General features: G+C 39.5%; 1 protein-coding gene across 3 annotated transcripts in view; it reads right to left on the bottom strand.

The window, feature by feature from the left end:
* The window catches only part of LOC120551485 (A disintegrin and metalloproteinase with thrombospondin motifs 14), a 48,888-nt gene that overhangs the window by 7,445 nt on the left and 23,016 nt on the right, over positions 1 to 18,427 (bottom strand). For 2 of the 3 annotated variants that reach the window (XR_005637885.1, XM_039788950.1), the window contains exons 5-15: positions 16,387 to 16,470; positions 12,267 to 12,423; positions 9,629 to 9,734; positions 5,915 to 6,058; positions 5,608 to 5,740; positions 5,348 to 5,461; positions 5,022 to 5,170; positions 3,797 to 3,969; positions 3,440 to 3,573; positions 1,331 to 1,454; positions 957 to 1,037 (exon numbers count right to left, since the gene is read on the bottom strand). Coding sequence is in view for 2 of the 3 variants with exons in the window: in XM_039788950.1 (XP_039644884.1) it covers positions 957 to 1,037; positions 1,331 to 1,454; positions 3,440 to 3,573; positions 3,797 to 3,969; positions 5,022 to 5,170; positions 5,348 to 5,461; positions 5,608 to 5,740; positions 5,915 to 6,058; positions 9,629 to 9,734; positions 12,267 to 12,423; positions 16,387 to 16,470 (1,399 nt within the window). In the remaining variant the exon portion in view is untranslated. The remainder of the gene's footprint in view (positions 1 to 956; positions 1,038 to 1,330; positions 1,455 to 3,439; positions 3,574 to 3,796; positions 3,970 to 5,021; positions 5,171 to 5,347; positions 5,462 to 5,607; positions 5,741 to 5,914; positions 6,059 to 9,628; positions 9,735 to 12,266; positions 12,424 to 16,386; positions 16,471 to 18,427) is intronic. The other variant, XM_039788951.1, reaches the window with a different exon arrangement.

Genomic DNA, 18,427 nt, shown 5'->3' with positions numbered 1-18,427 from the left:
TGGGCCTCATGCAAGCTAATTTGTAGATCCTAAACTCTAGTGACCTTTGCTGGTACAATTGTTCAGTCTGAATCACAAAACCCTGAATAAACACACTTGTCGTAAGTTGCTTGTTTTAACCCGATGAATGCCACCTGTTCAGTGCATGTTTGTGAGATTTGTTCATTGGCATGACACACAACATTTCATTCACAAAAATGATACCAAAGAGTCAAAAGAATTTTAAGTACAGTAGCCTTGTACTGTGACAGAAATAAAGAAGGAAACGTTAAATTGAATAGCCTACTAAAAAAAACATCTTGCTACAGCAAAGTGTTCAATGAGTCAGATAGGAGGCAATCAAGGGGACATGGTAGTCATGGAGATGGACAAGGAATATTATACAGTAGGTGATGTTACACTGCTGAGTGCCACAATGCACAACATATTGATTTTGGTAACATATTTAAACTCCAAATTCAATCAGATTATGCGACTAAATTAAGTCAAACAAGTTTTTGTTGTCTTAATTTACTTGTTCATGCCCCTTAAGAACGAATGTGTTCGTATGAGCGGCTCTTGCATGAAGATTTTTGAATCTTGCGAGTGCCACAAATTGGATTCCTTTTATCTCCATTGAATTGGAGAGGTGACAAGAATCTGACAGATATCTCAAACCTGGACAAATGAAGCCAAAGCGGTTTAAATGTTTATGTGTGTTTTGAGGGTGAACAGACTCTTTAATGTCCTTCTTTATTGGGTAAAGATGTTGAACTTGGTAACCCTGTACTGAAGTTATACTGCCAGTCTTACAAGGTAATTATAATGTGATGTGGTCATACAGAGACACACACACAAACAAGAAACCTGTAACGTTTGGAAAACAACTGGTCTTGTGACTTTTAGTCACAAACTGATTCTGTTACTTAACACCAATCACGTGTTTCCGCGGTTGGAAAAAGATGTGACACACTCACCAATTATATGAGGGGAAGTCTCGTTCTCTTCGATAACTATGTGGCGGGCTCCTATTGGGATGTCGAACATTTTCAGCATTCCTACCAAGACAAAAAGACACGGCCCGTTTCAGCTGGGGGCCTTAAACAGCTGGCACTGTTAGGGTCTGTAATAGCAGCCAATTATTAATGAAATCAAATTATTTAAGTTTGATCCTTTGTTGGATGAAAGTTTGGTGGGATACAGGTTGTGGTTAAACACAGATATGGGAAGATGTGTTTAAGGCCTCTGGATTAGTTAATTTAAACTTAAATAATGAAAGTCTCATATAATGACTCATCTGAAGCAGAGTTGCTTACTTCAGCACTGGCCTGTCCACGTCGCTGATAATTACCATTCTTTTTGGGCGTCTTGGTGAGTGTCAGCTTCACGGTGCGACAGTGGGAGTTGTCACCCTCGCACACTCCACATTTGTCCTCTTGTTTGTACGAGCCAACCTCCTTGTCACAGCCCACATGCTGTGTGAGAGAAAGGCAAAGACAAGTCAATCAAATCAGGGCAACGCTGCGGCTGAATTTTACGCAGACCGAGATTGCTCCACTAGGAAAGTGATGCCATGGGAAAAACACTGCAGGCAACTGTTTCGGATGTTTAAGATGATGCATTTTGGAAACACACCCAGACATAACAGGAATGTAGCCAAAACACGGAGCGGTTGGCCTGCCACAATAGAAGTTTCAACTTTATGTCCAAGGTGAATGTTGAGACAAAGGAATGTCTGTGTGTGTGCAGAGGTGTGCAGCCATCAAATATCTGCATAACTCTTTCTAAGGGCACTTTTTTAATCATCAAAATACACTTGAGTAAAGGTTAAGGCTCTAAGGAACAATGGCATTTCCAAACTCAGCTCATTGTCAGGTGATAGTTATTATTACATACAGTATTCCTTCTGGTGCTCAGCTGCTTGAAGATGCTGATCTCTGGCATAAAACATGCATAGAAATTATTGCAATAGGCAACAGCACGTGTGTATTGATTTATTTATTTTGTATTGTTTTCATATCATCTTAAAAAAAAGCAATTACATGTATTTACATAATATTTATATTTTTATCTTATTTTATATGGCCTTTAATTTGTAACTTAAAGGTCCAATATGTAATATTTGTATTGTAATAAATCCAAAAATGACACCAATGCCTCATCAGATATTAAGGAAACATGTTAAACTGAAATACTATCTTTTCTGACAACAATGCTAATGTCATTTTTTCTTTTTGAAATTTACATTCCGTGACGGAATTTGTGTTTATGTTTTGATCTGTGTGTTGTTATCAACGGCCCAGTTTGACAGCCAGGCCGGGTTGCCAGATATACCTGTAAAAACGTAAACCCAGCACGCTACAGCTGTAACGTTAGTACAGCCATGAAAGCAGCACACAAACAAACAGGATCAACGGAGATAGATTTTACCTGACGTAAAAAAAAAAGAAAACAGCATGTTTCTAACAGTTGCGTGACCAGAGACGTAACAACCCCCTGGTAAATATTGGAGATGTATTTGAAAGATGGAGACAGCTTAGATCCCAAAAGGACGCAGAGTTGGCTTATTTTCTCCTGAACAGGTAAGCATTAGCTTCAGGCTAATTTATCACAGCTACTAGGGATGGGCATTTTTTGTTATTTTAACATTTGTGTACTCATATTGAATTATATAGCTAGAGTACCCGAGTTGGTTACTCGCAAAAACAATTGAGACATAGCCAGTAACGTGATCCCGACTGGTCCTGGCTAACGCCGCCTTGCTAACCCTGCTAACTGCTAGCTAACGTTACCGGAGGACCAGGCATGCAGCCCATGGCTGTTTACAGCGTATAGCCTCGTCAGCGGCTGGAGCCGACAACGGTGAGTTATTTTAAGCCACGAGAGGGTGGCTGTAAATCGGAAAGAGAGGACTGTGAGTTTGCAGTGTGTTTAGCGATTGTTGCCGTAATTCTAAGCCAATGAAGTGTGTTCCGTCGGCAAGGTAGTGGTATTTTTAGCGGTTCGTATTGTAATTCTAAGCCGAGGAAGTGTGCCTGACTGGCGTGTGGAGAGGACAGTGAGCTTGTTGTGTTTTTAGCGGTTCATACTGTAATTTTAAGGCGAAAAAGTGTGTCTGTCAGTTGGTTACAGAGCTCCGCGTGAGCACGGGCTTTTATGACTGTCAATATAGCCAGCATCTACCGTTAGCTACTCCGCTGTGCTGTGGAGTAATGTCTGGCTATGTGAGAAAAGCGTCTAGCAACATTGTTGAATGCTGCGGTCTCAGCCTGGCAACCCCCGTGAACTTCGAGTCTGAGCAGGAGGGGGCGGGGGAAACGACTCTCCAGTATTTTGAATTTGTACTGCAGTAACTATTTTAACCGCTAGCTGCCAGTATTACACACAATATTACATATTGCACCTTTAAAACACGCCATGGTTTGTGTCTGTGAGTGCACGTAGTTTAGCAGAGACATACCAGACACTCTCCTCGGGCGCACACGCTGAAGGGCTCTGAGTAGCTGCAGCGGGTCCCATCGTGCATCACCTGGTTCATGAACACCACCTCTCCTGTTTCTTTTGATGTACAGCTCAGCTCACACTTACGGGCCTCTGGAAACACAAAAGCACACACCTTGGTTCATGCAAATATCTTGAGAATCTGAGAAAGACATCAACAGGACACAGAGGAGAGATAACACCCACCTAAATCGAAATATGCGTGAGAGCAGCTGCTCCTGCAAATGTAATCTGTCCCACTTGTTGCTTTGCACAAAACTTTAAAGCAAACCTCTGAAAGAGAGAGCCAATTTTGCTTCGCTTTTTACAGACTTACCATCTGGGTGCTCATACGGTAGCCAGGTGTGCTTGATGTTGTTGTGGTATTTGTTGCTCCTTTGGATGCACTGCTGAGCACGGAAGTCCTCGTAAGGGCCAGCACACTCCTCCGTGTTGCACATCTGGTAGTCAAAAGCAGAGCCGGGGCAATCTCGGCCACCGTAGGCAGGCCTGATAAATAACAGAAACAAAATGATGCCCTTAAAGAAGTTTTCCATCATGATATTCCCAAAGATCCAAAGATTGTCCTTCTTGGTATAATTCCAAGGGTTTTGAAGGAAAGGCTGGATTTAAAAAGTATGGGAACTTTATGAGATGGAACAAATAACATGTGGACTAAAGCTCTAAAACCCCAATTTATTAAGAAGTGGATTCCTGCAATCCATTCTATACTCTCTTAAACTACATATATACTATACATTTTTACAATAATTGACACTTCTTCTTTCATATCCTTATGAGACACATCCTTCTTTAGGTGGAGGTAGGGAGGGGCGTTGTAACTTAATGTATTCTGTTTCTTTGAATTTTATAAGCAGTTTGAAACTGAATAAGAAAAACTGACATGTTACAAAGTTAAACTGTATTTTAATGTTACTAGAATAATAAGATGATCAAATATGGGTAATAAATACTATACTATAAATAATGAGCGAAGCAATCAAAACTTTAAACAGTGTGAGCATTGCTGCAGTTTAAAGTTTGGTAGTGTAATGTTGATGATATACCCCTAGAATAATGACTTCATTTCCAAACAGTGCATCAGTTTAACAAAAGGTGGACTGCCGGATGGTCACACCAAAACCGGAAACACATGTTTGTAAAAAGCTTGAAAGGCCTTTTAAACAAACCTGGTACCTGCAAAAATCTGAATTGTGAAGGCTCACAAATTAAGATAAATGCTTAATTATATCCTGTAAGAGTAAGCTATAAAACTGAAAAATGTGCTAAATGAAGAGAAAATGGCATCATGTAAAACTTAATATAAACAGTAACAAATTGGCAGAGATGCATACAGTAGCTCACACCCTTTCGAGTCAAGTTTAAGCAAACTTAATCAAAGCCAGTGCTGGATCACAAACTGTCCATGCTTTCCAGCTCTGCATTCACACTTTTACTGCATCATCTGTTGGATGAGCACACAAAGCGTATAAACTATTTGGCCCCCTGAAAAAGTAGCTGATTTTGTTTCAGTGTGTTCTATTTTTCTTGCTCTCACTCACGGTGGGTTGTTACACTGTCTGCTGCGGGAGCGAACTCCACCTCCACATGTCCTGGAGCAAGAGCTGAATTTGGACCAGGAGCCCCAACTCCCATCGTGGCCCTGAGGCTGCTGGCTGGATCTCCAGATGCAATGGCCCTTGAAGCACCACTAAAAATATGACAAAGACAGGAGAAAAAAACTCAGTGCTAAAAGACAGACAGAAAGAAGAAAGGTAAAAAAGTCCAGACTAATGACTGGCTTTTTGGTTTTCTCTTTAGATCCCAGAGAGGTCCACTCTACAAAAACACAATTATAATTCATAGCTGATTCAGAGACATTTCCCACCTTTCCTGGTGCACACTCTGTTCCATCCACCGGAGGACCTTTTTTGGTTTTACAAAAGTACTGGTTGTCTGGGTGACTGCACCACAGTTGCTTGCAAGGGTCGTAGGTTCGAAACTAAATGAGAAAACAGCAATTTTGTGCATCAGCTATTCCTTTTGGAAATGTAAACAAACTCATTAATTTAACTTCACCCTTACTGTACATCACTGTCATTCAAATCAGTTAATATTTTGGAGATTACACAGGCGTGAAGGACTTACAGCAGTGCACATTTTATAACCGACACCAAAATCAAAGCGGCACTGCTCGTCCATTGAATAATTTATTCCAGGGAGCTCAGGAAGCTTAGGCCACTTGTGTTCAAAGGGATCATCCAGCAGGCAGTCATAGGAGCTGAAGAAAAGATGAGAAAAATAGATTCATAGATGGGAGATCTTTGAAGTACAGACCACAAAAAATGATATGAAAATTCACACAAAAAAAACACATTGAGCTACATATAAGCTGTGCAGCGTAAAACCAATAGTGGAGAATGAGAAGTCAGGGAGCTGGATCCACAGAACGTACTGGATGTATCGATTGAGCTCCTGCTTGCTGCAACGTGACCAGTGATAGCGGTGGAAAGCTGCCTGGACAAGTGGTGCCATGATGCTGCCCATACTGGTCTCATCGGCACAACGATTTCCCTGGCCATCATGCTCCATGCCCAGCCTGAGGGGGGAAAGAAATGGTTTATTGAACAGGAAGAGAGCAAAGTACAAGAGAAATAATTGTGAAAACTCAAAACATATTGAGTACTGATCAAAATGTCTCCATAGAATGAAGTCTTGTCCATCAAGTATTGAAATTTGGCCATTGATCAGATATTTCCTAATCTAAAACCACATATTTATTTTGATAGAGTTCTTCAGCTACAACAATAAAAGCTGACGCATTGAGAAGTTTGGTATATTTCGCAAAATGAAAAAGATGTCAAAAGTGCCACAATTTAAAAAATCCAAACTACACCAAGATGTTCTTCCTTTTACAAAAATACCTTTAGGCTTACTGTGATGATGATATTCATAGCAAGCAGCAGGGGTTGGGCTCTCCATGGTGCTACTAGCATCTGTAATCTTTGTGCTGAAAGAAAGTGAAATGTTGTCACCTTGAGCTCTCTATTAGTTACAAGGTGTCACCCTCTAAAAGTTATATTGGCTGATTTACTCTGAACACGATGACATTTCCATACACATTCAGGTTGAGCTTGGAACATCATTTCTCATTTGCCACTGACACAGTGACAAAGCCTCGTGGAGAGCGGTGGTTGTTAAATGCCAACAAACTAATTAACTTTTTTCTTTTTTTGGGGATGAAATGATGGTGTCTAAGCTCACTGGCCATGATAGCGGCCGGTGCTCGTGTAGGAACATGCTTCAAGCTCTTCACAGAGACTGATTAAAGAAATCCTCGATGAGAAAACCCATTGAGTTACAGAAGCTAGTGGAACAGCAGAGGGGGCAGGATGCTGCTGGCATCAGTCTTTTATTTGCATAATTGAAACATTTAAATATCTCTCAAATATACACTGTATATGCTTTCATATCCACCTACCCTAGATATATAAACAACCCGTGTGTATGCACTTCCCTGCAGAGTTGCAAAAGCACTGGATGTGCACATAGTTCACTCACTGAATAAGGCATTATTAAGCAATGTGACCCTCATCACATCACTCAAGTATCTGCTATCTAGTATGTTTAATAAAGGATTATCTTGATTTTAGCAATGCCTTGATTCATAGGTCCTACGTTATTTTGCAAATGTCCATTTTCTCTTTATTATTATCAGTCTGTTGATATTCTGGTATGTTAGGTTGTGATTATATGAAAAGGACAGCGAGAACAGCGATAGCAGGACGTAATGGACATAATGGATGTCAGTTTCTACGTTTTTACCCTGATTTTTGTTCAGGTGCATTGTAAAAGTTGTTCTTTTTCTTACTGCAAGAGGACACTGTTTACCACAGAAGATGACACTAGAAAGTGGGGAAGAAAAATGGGACAAAGATGCAAAGAAAAGCTGATGAGTGTGCTGATGATAAACTATGATTCACATGTTTTTTCCTGGTTGTTCAGTTTTGTTTATAAACTATAAGACATGGTCTTTACCTGAACTTCTGTCAGCCATTAATGTCATCATATAGTGGAGACGTTTGGGGCGATATTAAATCTGTTTTTTTACAGAGATGTACATGCGCATTTCAACTATGTCTCAGTCAGTCAGTCTGAGAGAAATGTTTGGTTGGGCACTCTAAACCATTGAACCAAAAACACCATTACAGTGCGGATGCCGTCCAGTTAAAAGTGGTGCATTCAATCACTGAATTAGTCATGCTCTGTCAGGCATAGCACGGAGTCTGGCCCCTTTCCACTGTTAGCAGATGACAAGGTTAGTGACCTGTTCTTCTGTTCTTTTGTGCGATGTGACAGTCAATCAAATCTGTCTGGCCACTTGTTCGATGTTCGTGGCGCAGCGGGTGGCTCAGTTCACAGACATTACATCAGAAGCCTTTAGAGCCCCATTACAGGACAGGCAGCCTGTGTGAAATGGACTTGTAGGTAAACATGATAACTCTGGTTTATGACCAAAGGCAGAAGCTGCTAATGACTCCAACTGAAGCTCAACAAGTTCATAGAGTGGATGCAGTCTGTCGCTACACTAAGCTTAATTAATAGGGAGCCATAAAGGCTGGAAAGTTAGTAACTAAATACTACTTAACTTAAGAAACAGTCATACATTTTTGGATATACGGTTATTCTCTGTTTTGCTGAGAGTAGATGAGAAAATCAATGTCTTTACAGTAAATATGAAGCTACAGCCAGCAGCCAGTTAGCTTAGCATAAATATCAGAAACAGCTCCAATACTTTACTTGAAGACTTTACAAGTTTCTCTACAAATATTTTTTCATTCAATAAAATAAGCCAAATGTCTCAATGCATCAGCGTTTAAAGTCGTCTAAACACAAGCAGCCGTACAAGGACTTTGCCTAAATTAAATACTGTCTAAAGTCAAAAGGTTTTCTGGTCTAAGTCTGAAGAAATCAGTTGAGGAAAGCCAACTTTTCAGAACTTGACGGTTTATTATACTCAGTGCTACAGACACATTCCAGTAGATACTGAAAATGTAGAGGTTTGAATCGTACTACTTTGGTATAGAATTTGCTGTTACCTGTTACTACTAATACATTTTAAAGTTCAATTGCAGAGCTTTAAAAGGGCCTTTTAAACATTGTAAGTTTTCCTATTTTAAATGATCCATGTATAAATCAAATTATATAATGGGAAAGGTTTGTAGAACTCATATTCTAAAAATAATGTATACAACATGCACTCAGTGGCCACTTTATAAGGTACACCTAATGATTCTAATCCAATACAAAAGCCCTGCTATAACATCTATTTTTATGAAACTCACAATGTTGCGTTTTTGGTGGCATTGTGGGAAATGTGTAAATTAAAATGTTGGACGTCATCTTAAAAGTGATGCCGGGGGTACCTGGATAGCTCACCTGGTAGAGCATGCGCCCCCATGTACAAAGGCTCAATCCTTACTGCAGCAGCCGCAGGTTCAACTCCAGCCTATGGCCCTTTGCTGCATGTCATTCCCCCTCCCTCCCCTTTCACATCTTCAGCTGTCCTATATAACAAAGGCCTAAAATGCCCAAACAATAATAAAAAAAAAAAAAAAAGTGATGTTGTATTGGACTACATTACCGTATATTGAGAGGTGTTTCATAGTCTGTGTCCTTCCTATTCACAATGAGGAGGGCAAAATACTAGAATCACCTCTCAATTTAATGCAGTTCAGAAAACACAACCTCTAACTATAACCTCAATGCAAAACATATAACTGAATTGACACCTCTATGACAGTGTCAACAAAACATTAACATTATAGGCATCAGAAAAACAGACTTAATAGTCGAACAGGTGTGTTGGATTGCATTAAAATATACAGGTGTACCTGATAAAGTGGGCAAAGAGTATATGTGTATACACAACATGTGGTTTATGTACACACCTGTGAGCTGAATAACCTCATCTTGCCTGGCTGCGTACATGCATGCACATGCTGATGCAACCAGATCTTTGTTTTGTTAAGACAACATTGCCTCGTTAAAGGGCTCTCTCTACCTTTGATTACAGACTACAGTTACCATACAGAACTGTCGGCTTAATTGGATGCAGCAAGATCCTGCAAGACCCTGCTTGTCTTTTCATAGACTTGCCATTACTCACACATGGCCGGTTTCATGAGCAACCACAAAGGCGGAGGAGAAGCCGTCCTCGTGGTTCAGAGTGCAGCTCCTCAGTGGGTGGCACATCCCTGTAACTGGAGCGTAACCTGGGCAACAGAAAAGACCACACAGCCCTAATAATCAAGTACCAGGATGAAGGTCATGACATTTCCATGCAGTGCTGATGATCACGGAACAAAATTAGCGCTATAGTAAGATGTGAGTGCAGTCATTGTGACGGTCTCAATCTTTTCTTGGTGCGCAGCTGGCTGTCTGACTCCTACACCGTGTTTCCACTGCACGCTACGGCTCTTCTCTGCTCCACTCAACTCACTCGTTTTTGTTTTTTCATTAGCGAAAGTTGTGGATATTACCTAGTACTTTTTCTGGTACCACCTCGGTCGAGGTTCCAAGCGAGCTGAGCTGATACTAAAAGGTGGAGTTAAAACACTGCTAACCACTGATTGGTCAGAGGGAATTGTGACTAGCGCAACACGGTACATCCTGCACAAACCTGTGATATTTAATTAGCCAAGTTACCATCAAAAGCGAGAGCAATTTTTTAATCACTTTCCCCGTATAAAATCAAAAAAATGGCACCTTACTATCACCTGATAATGCCGGGGGAAGCCCAAGTGGAAAATAAAAAAGAGAAAAGGACCTAGTACCAAAAGTGGAGTCGAGCAGAGCCGTACCACGTAGTGGAAACATGGCATAAGATTAGTACATGTTAAAAAACAACATGCTGTGACGATTGCTTTAAATTATATGTTAAACCCACATTGTCTATGTATGCACTGCTTTTGATCTGAGCCAGAAGGTTGCGTTTAGGCAGTAACACAGCACCTTGCTTAGGGCTAATGGACAGCAGATGGAAGGTGAAGGAGCCTGAACATCTCACAAGAAAGTCTCGAATAAAAATAGCAAGCTTGGAAGCCTGTCATCTGTACCCAGCAGACGTCTGCCCCCGGCATCACAACATTTCACACATTTCACCAAACGTTTAAGCAAAGCACAAACATTAAACATAACTCGATCAAGAGGTGTGCAGTGATTCAGCTTAGCGCGTTTTGGTTTGGTTCAGAAGCTTGCTCGTCCCGGCCTCCTTTTGGTGGCTTTCAGATCATTTTCATGCTTTCTGACCATCAGAAGACCTTTTTTGGCATGCAGGTAAAAAGCAGAAAATGCAGCAGACAGACAGCCGGTGATGAAGAGTCTTAAAAAGCATTAAGTTCTTTTGGTGGTGTTGAAAAAGAGAAACATCTGCAGCAAGAGTTTTTTTTTGTTGCTACAGTGTGATCATGGTGATGTTTATCAAGGATAGTTTTTGAGTCAGATGGTTGATGTTTCTTTTCATAAATGACAACAAAATGGACACATTTAGTGCAGTGAGTGAAATAGCGAAACATGAAAGCAGTTGTGGAGCATGACCCTTTATCTAAGGCAGATAAGAGGAATTCAAGAGAATGCAGATTACATTCCCATGAAGGGAAGCTTTGCACATCGAAGCGAAAAGGTGCAGCAGCAGCTTTTTGTTTCTCTACTGCTGAGTGAGGAGAGAGGTGGTCTCTGTCATCTGGTTGATAAACTCAAACACTGAACATCCTGCGTGGGAAATTCCGTGGCAAAGAGAGCAGATCAAAAACACTTGAAATCATTCACAGTATTTGATTACAGTGTATCAGTGCATGTATGTTCCTACGGTGTGTGTAGTGTTTGTAAATGTGGCACACTCGTGATCAGTTTACAAAGACTCATTCAGTTCCTTTTGCTTTGCAGCTATTCTGGAAACTTTTGGGATTTTCTTATATTTTACCCACAGCCACAATATATATGTATTTAGAAATAGAATCTACCATCTCACAGCTAAACTTTGACAAGAGAGTGCGATGTCTGCTCGTGACCCTGAGACACAGCACCGGATCCAGCCCAACACCATAGAAACTGGGCTTGTTATGAACACAACACAACGGCAGCTATGGCAACATCCGGAGGTGTGACAAGCAAACCAGGTAGCTTTGGGTTCTCCTCTTAACATGACACATGTGCTTTAAAAGTTAAAAGTATACACAGGTCAATGCAAGATATTGAACTTGAGCGCAGAGGATTTGTTTGTTCATCCTGGACCAAGTTTCTCTGGCGGTTAGGCTGCTCGCTTCAATTTTTTTTTTTGAAGGGCTGAAAAGAAGAAATACAGCATGAGACAAATGCTAAACCGACAGAACATGTATGGTATGAAACTCCTCCAAAATGACTGCATACATGTATTATTAGGACTGAGTGGAGAAAAGTTCATTCTGAACTTTACCCAACTGAATAAAAAAAACAACAGTTAGTTTACATATACAAGAATCAAACATTTCTGTTTTTTCTCTACATGCCAAAAACCTTCGTGAACAATATCAATCTTAATTTTTCATATCCAGGGTGGCATCAATGTCAAGTCACCAAGGTGTTGGAAAGCTTCTCAGTAATTATTTTCCTGTGAGGTCGAATTGGGTTTGCGACCTCAGCTGCAGCCTCCACTTTTAAGTTTCCATCGACCTTACCTGGGCAAGACTTGAAGCCAACCCTTTCGTGAATGGAAGCAGATATCAGCACTCAGTCTGCACAGTCCTCGATCGAGAAAAATACAGTACCTTGCATACCTGCGGGACCAAAATCTTGCCTTGTGAGGAAGATGGCGTGATCGTGGTACTCGGCGTGGTCAGGATCACGGCGCTGCTGCGTGTTGGCCCATCGACACACCTGCTCCAGGCTGCGGGATGGGTTGCCACGCTCGATCAGACATATCGACTGCAAGGAATACAAGGACCAGGAAGAATGTTTTACCACTCAATCTGTGAATAGAATTAGTAACCATGGGGGAGAAAGCTCATCTTGATTCACTCTAAAGGACACTGCTCTTGTTAAGGTGGAAGAAAAATACAATGGCATAATAATTGAATTAAAGCTGGGTCCTCAGACTCAGATTGTTAGAAAAACTCATAGCTTTGGGATCATAGGTTATTATTAATAAGTTTTACTTTGCTATGAAATCTGTAATCAAGAGAAAGCTTTGATGTGTTTAGAACATAGCTTATTTGCCTTTATAGGTTTTGAAAAAAATGTACAGTAGGTCAAATAAATAATAACTTATAATTACTGTTTAAAAAATACTCCATAATTAAAAGTTATTGCACTTTAATCAATCAGCATCACATCTATTTTACTTGGATATCACTCGAGTATTTTTTACTCATTATAAAATAATAATGTTTTCATGGGGTTCTTTAACTAGACTTTGCTGTGATGTTCCTAATAGGCAGCAACATAAGTTCAGTTTGTATTGCACTTAATTAAAATATGTGTGCATGTAAATCAAATTCATGTGGGACATAGAAAGCAGATATTGCTTCCCCTATGCTATCCAACAGGGCCCAATTTGCATTGTGAACTAAAAAAAACAGCCATGTGTGTGTGTTTTTTCCCCTCAAACTAGCATTGAATTACAACCGGAGGCAGAAGATTTCCAAGTGGAAACTGTTGTTGGAAACTAAAATAGCATAATACAGTGGAAATGGAAAAAATCTTTTCTTTTGTCTTCTGTGTTGTAAAGCCAATTCAACATCATAATTCAAGGATAATGTAGTGTGCTGGTTGACAACAACACAGCCCATACCAAAGGGTACATCCAGAGGGACTGGTAAAGCATTTGGCTTTCTTCTCTGAGTGTGCGCTCGTGACAAATTCAACACATTTGAGCTCATCTAATTAGTGCTGTGTAAACAGCCTATCTCTGCTTTGGCAACCAGACAAGAGAAACAAAATGCCCGGCCTCCAGGCAGCATCAGTCAGTTATGTAGATTAAAAGGCACTGAAGCATAATAACTCACTGGTTACTGTCACCATGCACATCAATTATAGTATACCTGTACCTCATTGCTACACAATCTGCATAACGTAGCAACAGGTGAATGGAAAAACAAATTCATCCAAACATTTGTATGTTTTGACTTTGCAAACTAATACATGGAGGGATTTGTTTTGTTTTTCTATGTACACAGGATTCATGGTTCTGCGGGGGCTCTACGCAGAGCTTACGCCGTAGCCTACGTAAGTGGCCTGAAGTTTATACTTGTGCGGTGATGTCTGCGTAGTTCTAGCGTATCTCTTTCAGAGAATAGCAGAGCTGCCATGTGTGTGTATGCATGTGGAGTAGAGCGAGGGAGAGAGTGATGAGGGATTAGCTTCGGAGCGAGTACCGACTCTGGAGGCGTAGACGGAATAACAAAGTGTCTCCCCTGTGCTTTCTGACCACGGTCAGACGTATAAGTATAAGTAGGGGGAAATGACAATGGGAAATAAGTCGAGGGAAATGAGAAGGGGAAATGAGTAGGGGGAAATGCAACGCTACCAAGCCACGGCCAAGCGGACCAATCACTGTTGTTAGGGTCTGCGTTGCTACCAGACCAGATAAGAACTGGGCTGTGTGCAATAGTTGTAAATATGCTGCTCTTATCTCGTTTTTTAACTCTCTTGTGTAGGCATTTGCGTTGTATTTATTTATTTATTTATTATGGGGAACTGTGTTGTGTATGGAAATGTGTGTTTATGTGTGAGCTGCTGGACACTCAAATTTGTTTGTGCTCTGCATTGTATATGTGTTGTACGATTTGTCTGTTACATGAACATAATATCAGTCCCCCCTCAGTGTTATTATCCTCATGCTTAATGCACTTTTAGCCTCAAGTTCATTTAACAGCTCTTTCGCACTGAGTTTAAATTATTATTATTAAATTATTTTTTTAGCATCACTTCTGGCTACACCTGTCAATCAAACCACATGCTGCTAAGGGACCCTAAAAAGCCAGGGGCCCCAAAATACATGGAAAATGTGATCTTTCCCTTTTTATTTTGATGTCATAATTTCACCATTCACAGATACACTCCATAATTCCATTATAGCATACGATAGCACTTTAGTGCTGTAACATATTTTGGAAATATACCATAATTCTTTAGGAGGGAGCTATGACAAAATTCGAAAATCATGGCCGCTATAATAAAATCAGCCAGTGCGTTAACATGAACACAAGAAACCAAGTTACTCAGAGAAATCAGCTTGTGCAGTAGGCTACCTGTAGTTTTACTGTAAATACACTTATACATGCAGCGGCACATGAACATCCCTAACCTTAGTTTGCAAACATTGCTTTTTTATTTGAACTACAGTACTGTTAGAATGCACTTTTTTGCTGTATGCCAATGACAGAACAGACTCTATAGTGACATAAAACGTGTCTGAATCTTATAAATATTCACTTCTAAACCTTCCATCTTTTCATTTAATGAAAAGCAACACTTTCCCTGTCGGAAGTCTTTGTCATGCACATGCTCTCATGTAAAAAGCTGATTAGAAACCCAATTACATGTATGCATGGCCAAGATGTTGTCTTTCTCCAGGAGAAGTCTGGCTCAGGTTTCTCTAATCACCTACCCTAATTACGGAAGCCAGCAATTTTCAGATACATGACACTAAAGAATCAGATTACTGCAGAAAGTCGACTGTAAGTAAGTTATTAAATGCATGGATATGTCTTAGAGGAATAGTTCAGCATTTTGGCAAATAAGCTTATCACGTTCCTGCCAAGAGTTAGAGAAGAACTATGAAAAGATTGATACAACTCTGACGCCTGTACGGTAAATATGTGTTGCTTAGCTTAGAATAAACACTGGAAACAGCTAGCCTGGCTCTGTTTAATGATAACAAAATCTGCCTACCAGTACCTCTAAAGCTCACCAGTTAACACGTCATATCACAGTTGTTTAATCCATACAAGCCAGGCTACTGTAGCTGTTTCATCCTGTTTTCTCTTTTTTCTATTTGTCTTTATGGTATCTATCTACATCTAAAAAGAGCAATCAGGATAATAAATCACACAGAGTATTATGAGCACACTAATCCTCTGTTTTTGAATTCACAATTGCTGAAATTAATGGACATTGTTAAATTCAAAACAAACCATGTTTAAAGTTAAAGAAAATAATTCACCATGTAACATACACGCAATGTTTAATGATAGAGACGGGGGATATCATCTAAGAGGAAAATGTATGTTCAAACAACCTCTTGTGCAAACTGCTGTTAAAAGCATGTGTTTCAGTTTGTGGGGTGACCTTGTGGAATGGACTGAACAATGACAACAACCAGAGCCATAATATCATTCAGTTCAAAAAGATATTAAAAGAAATTAATATTTGACCAATACAGAAAGGAATAGAGCAAAACGTAGGAATGTAATTGTAATGTAATTGTATTGTTATTGTTGTTGTATACGGTTATATGTAAGACCTGAAAGCTTGCATGCTGTATTTGTATTTGTTTTGTAATTATGTGATATTGTGAAGAAGGGGCAGGACTTTTTTGGTCTTTGGTAAATTCTGATTTTATTGTGTTTTCATTTTTTGGTCAACATTGTTGATAGTTCGAGATAAATGATAAATCAAATCAAAATCTTTTTCACTAAAAGTTGATGCTGTGTCTGGCAAAATTAAACTAACATTCTATGTTTTTTCTTTCTTGTTTCCATTCCATCACTTCCTGTAGGCAGTAACAGCAATGTAATATTACACATACGTTTAAATCACTGTTGTGTTATGAATCAATAGGGCCACAAACTGAGATCCATTTATATGTAAATATGTCGGGCACCAAATGCCTTGGAAAGCTTTTTGAAAATATAATAGAAAAGAACCACAATGTGTGCCATAGCTCACCTGTCGGTACCCGACCATTATCATGCGAACAAGGACAACATTTATGTTGGTTCCCAAAGATTCATCGTGGTAGATTTCATCAACCTGAAAAGAAAGGAACATTATCCGTCACTGATCTGAGAGATGAAATAAACAAAATAAAATTCATTTGATGAAGGTTACTGAGAACGTCCCACAATTCTAAGTCTACATAACATGTACAGGCCATCCAGTTTCTGGATTTTCCAAGGGATACAGTTTATTATCACTAAATACATAATGAAAAGAGTAAAGAAGATACTTATGGTCGTTCAAAGTATGCAAATTAGAGACCTCAACTGGCATCAATACATTTGAAAAAAATAGTGAAGCTTGGTTGTCAAACTGCAACAGTGAGCTCATGCCCCACCACGCTAGTGTGTGATGCTTAATACCCAGGGTAATCAAAGGCATAGAAAAGAACAAGTAATGCTGTTTGTAGTTGTTTGTGCTGCTGGAAGGTATTATGTCTTCATCAATAACACAATAATGAAGCAACCAACCAACAATTCACCTCTCTCTTGGAAGTCAGTCTGATTTATGCCAAATTTGCTGAAGCAAATAGCAATTAATTGTTTTAAACTGCTCTGATAGTGATCAGTACAAACACGATTGATGCTTGTATGTCGCTGCTTCCATACATTTTAACGCCTACCAGCGGCAGGCTGTCTAACTATGGGGGAGGTTGTTTTTTTCATTGCTTACATCATGATAAAAATATGTTTAGACATTGGTAACCATCCAATAAAACCAGCGTTGTTATGCAATGGAAAAGAAGCCTGACCCAGAAATGTTTCGACTGCTATTTGGCTTTATAATAATGATTGCTGTGGTATGTAGATGCTTAACCTAGGGCCAAGCTAGGATCCCATTCAAATCCCAAGTCCAATTTTCACTTAAGTGTTTTATTTTCATCAAATGGTCGCTACATGTTGCCACTTCTCCGAGGCCCCATAATTTCAATCAACTGCTTAAGTTTGCGGGTAATAAATAAGGTTCAGAGGAGGGGTAAATATTTCTTTTTCCATAAATCTGTAAGTAATTTAGTTGGGACATGTTCGTTATGGATTGTTATTACCGAACATGGAGTGATTTAGCTTCACAATGCACCCTCGCATTTCTCCAATGAACTATTTACTGAGAGGAAACATATGTTTACACATGGTCTTTTAAGGCATGTGGGTCGACACTGAGTGTGACGGACTCATAAACTTAACATATTTCACTTTACAAGTTTTGAAAATAATTTGTACATCTGTGCATAATTTGGCATAGTCTTCGTCATCTGTGCAATATTTTTTTATTTAAGTTTTTATTATGAACGAACACACTCATATCAACTACTCCTGAGACAAAAATGTAACTTATTTTCTCACATGCTTCTATTAGATTTGCAAAGTGTGAGGAGCCTTTTTGGGTATCCCTGGTTCTGGAGGTACAATTCCAATTCATTCTTTCATAGACAATGTTACATGACTCACAGTTGAGTCCCCAAAATAGAAGTGAATTAGGCTAAATTTACATTGCTATATTTTGGTTTAAAAACGTTTACATCTTGCATTTACACTGCTCTGGTGTTTCAGCAACAAAGAAGCGTTTTATATTTACTACCACTCTCATTCACACATCTCACTTATTTTTTTCCATAGCAAAGGCAGCCGAAGTTCATGGGAATGGAAGTATTTAGAGCTGTTATAGTAGCTAGTTCAAAACATGATATCTCATAAGGTTGTGATAATTAAAACTTTTTCTTTCAATTCAATTGTATTCCATTTTAGTTATAGTGTCAAATCATAACTGAAGTTATCTCAGACACTTTACAGATAGAGTAGGTCTAGATCACACTCTATAATTTACAGAGACCCAACAAATCCCCCAAGAGCTATTTTATTTAGTGCGGAGAAACAATTGAAAAACGTCCTGGTTATTCTGGTTGCGTTTTCCACATATACATTTTTTATGCTTAGCGCACCACAAACAAGATCCCATTCCCAGTATTGGGATGGCAGCAGAAATGTCAGCC

This window comes from Perca fluviatilis, chromosome 21 (genome assembly GCF_010015445.1).
Source record: "Perca fluviatilis chromosome 21, GENO_Pfluv_1.0, whole genome shotgun sequence".
Lineage (NCBI taxonomy): Eukaryota > Metazoa > Chordata > Actinopteri > Perciformes > Percidae > Perca > Perca fluviatilis.
Note: the sequence above shows the minus strand (reverse complement) of the source record. Positions and strands in the feature narration are given on the sequence as shown.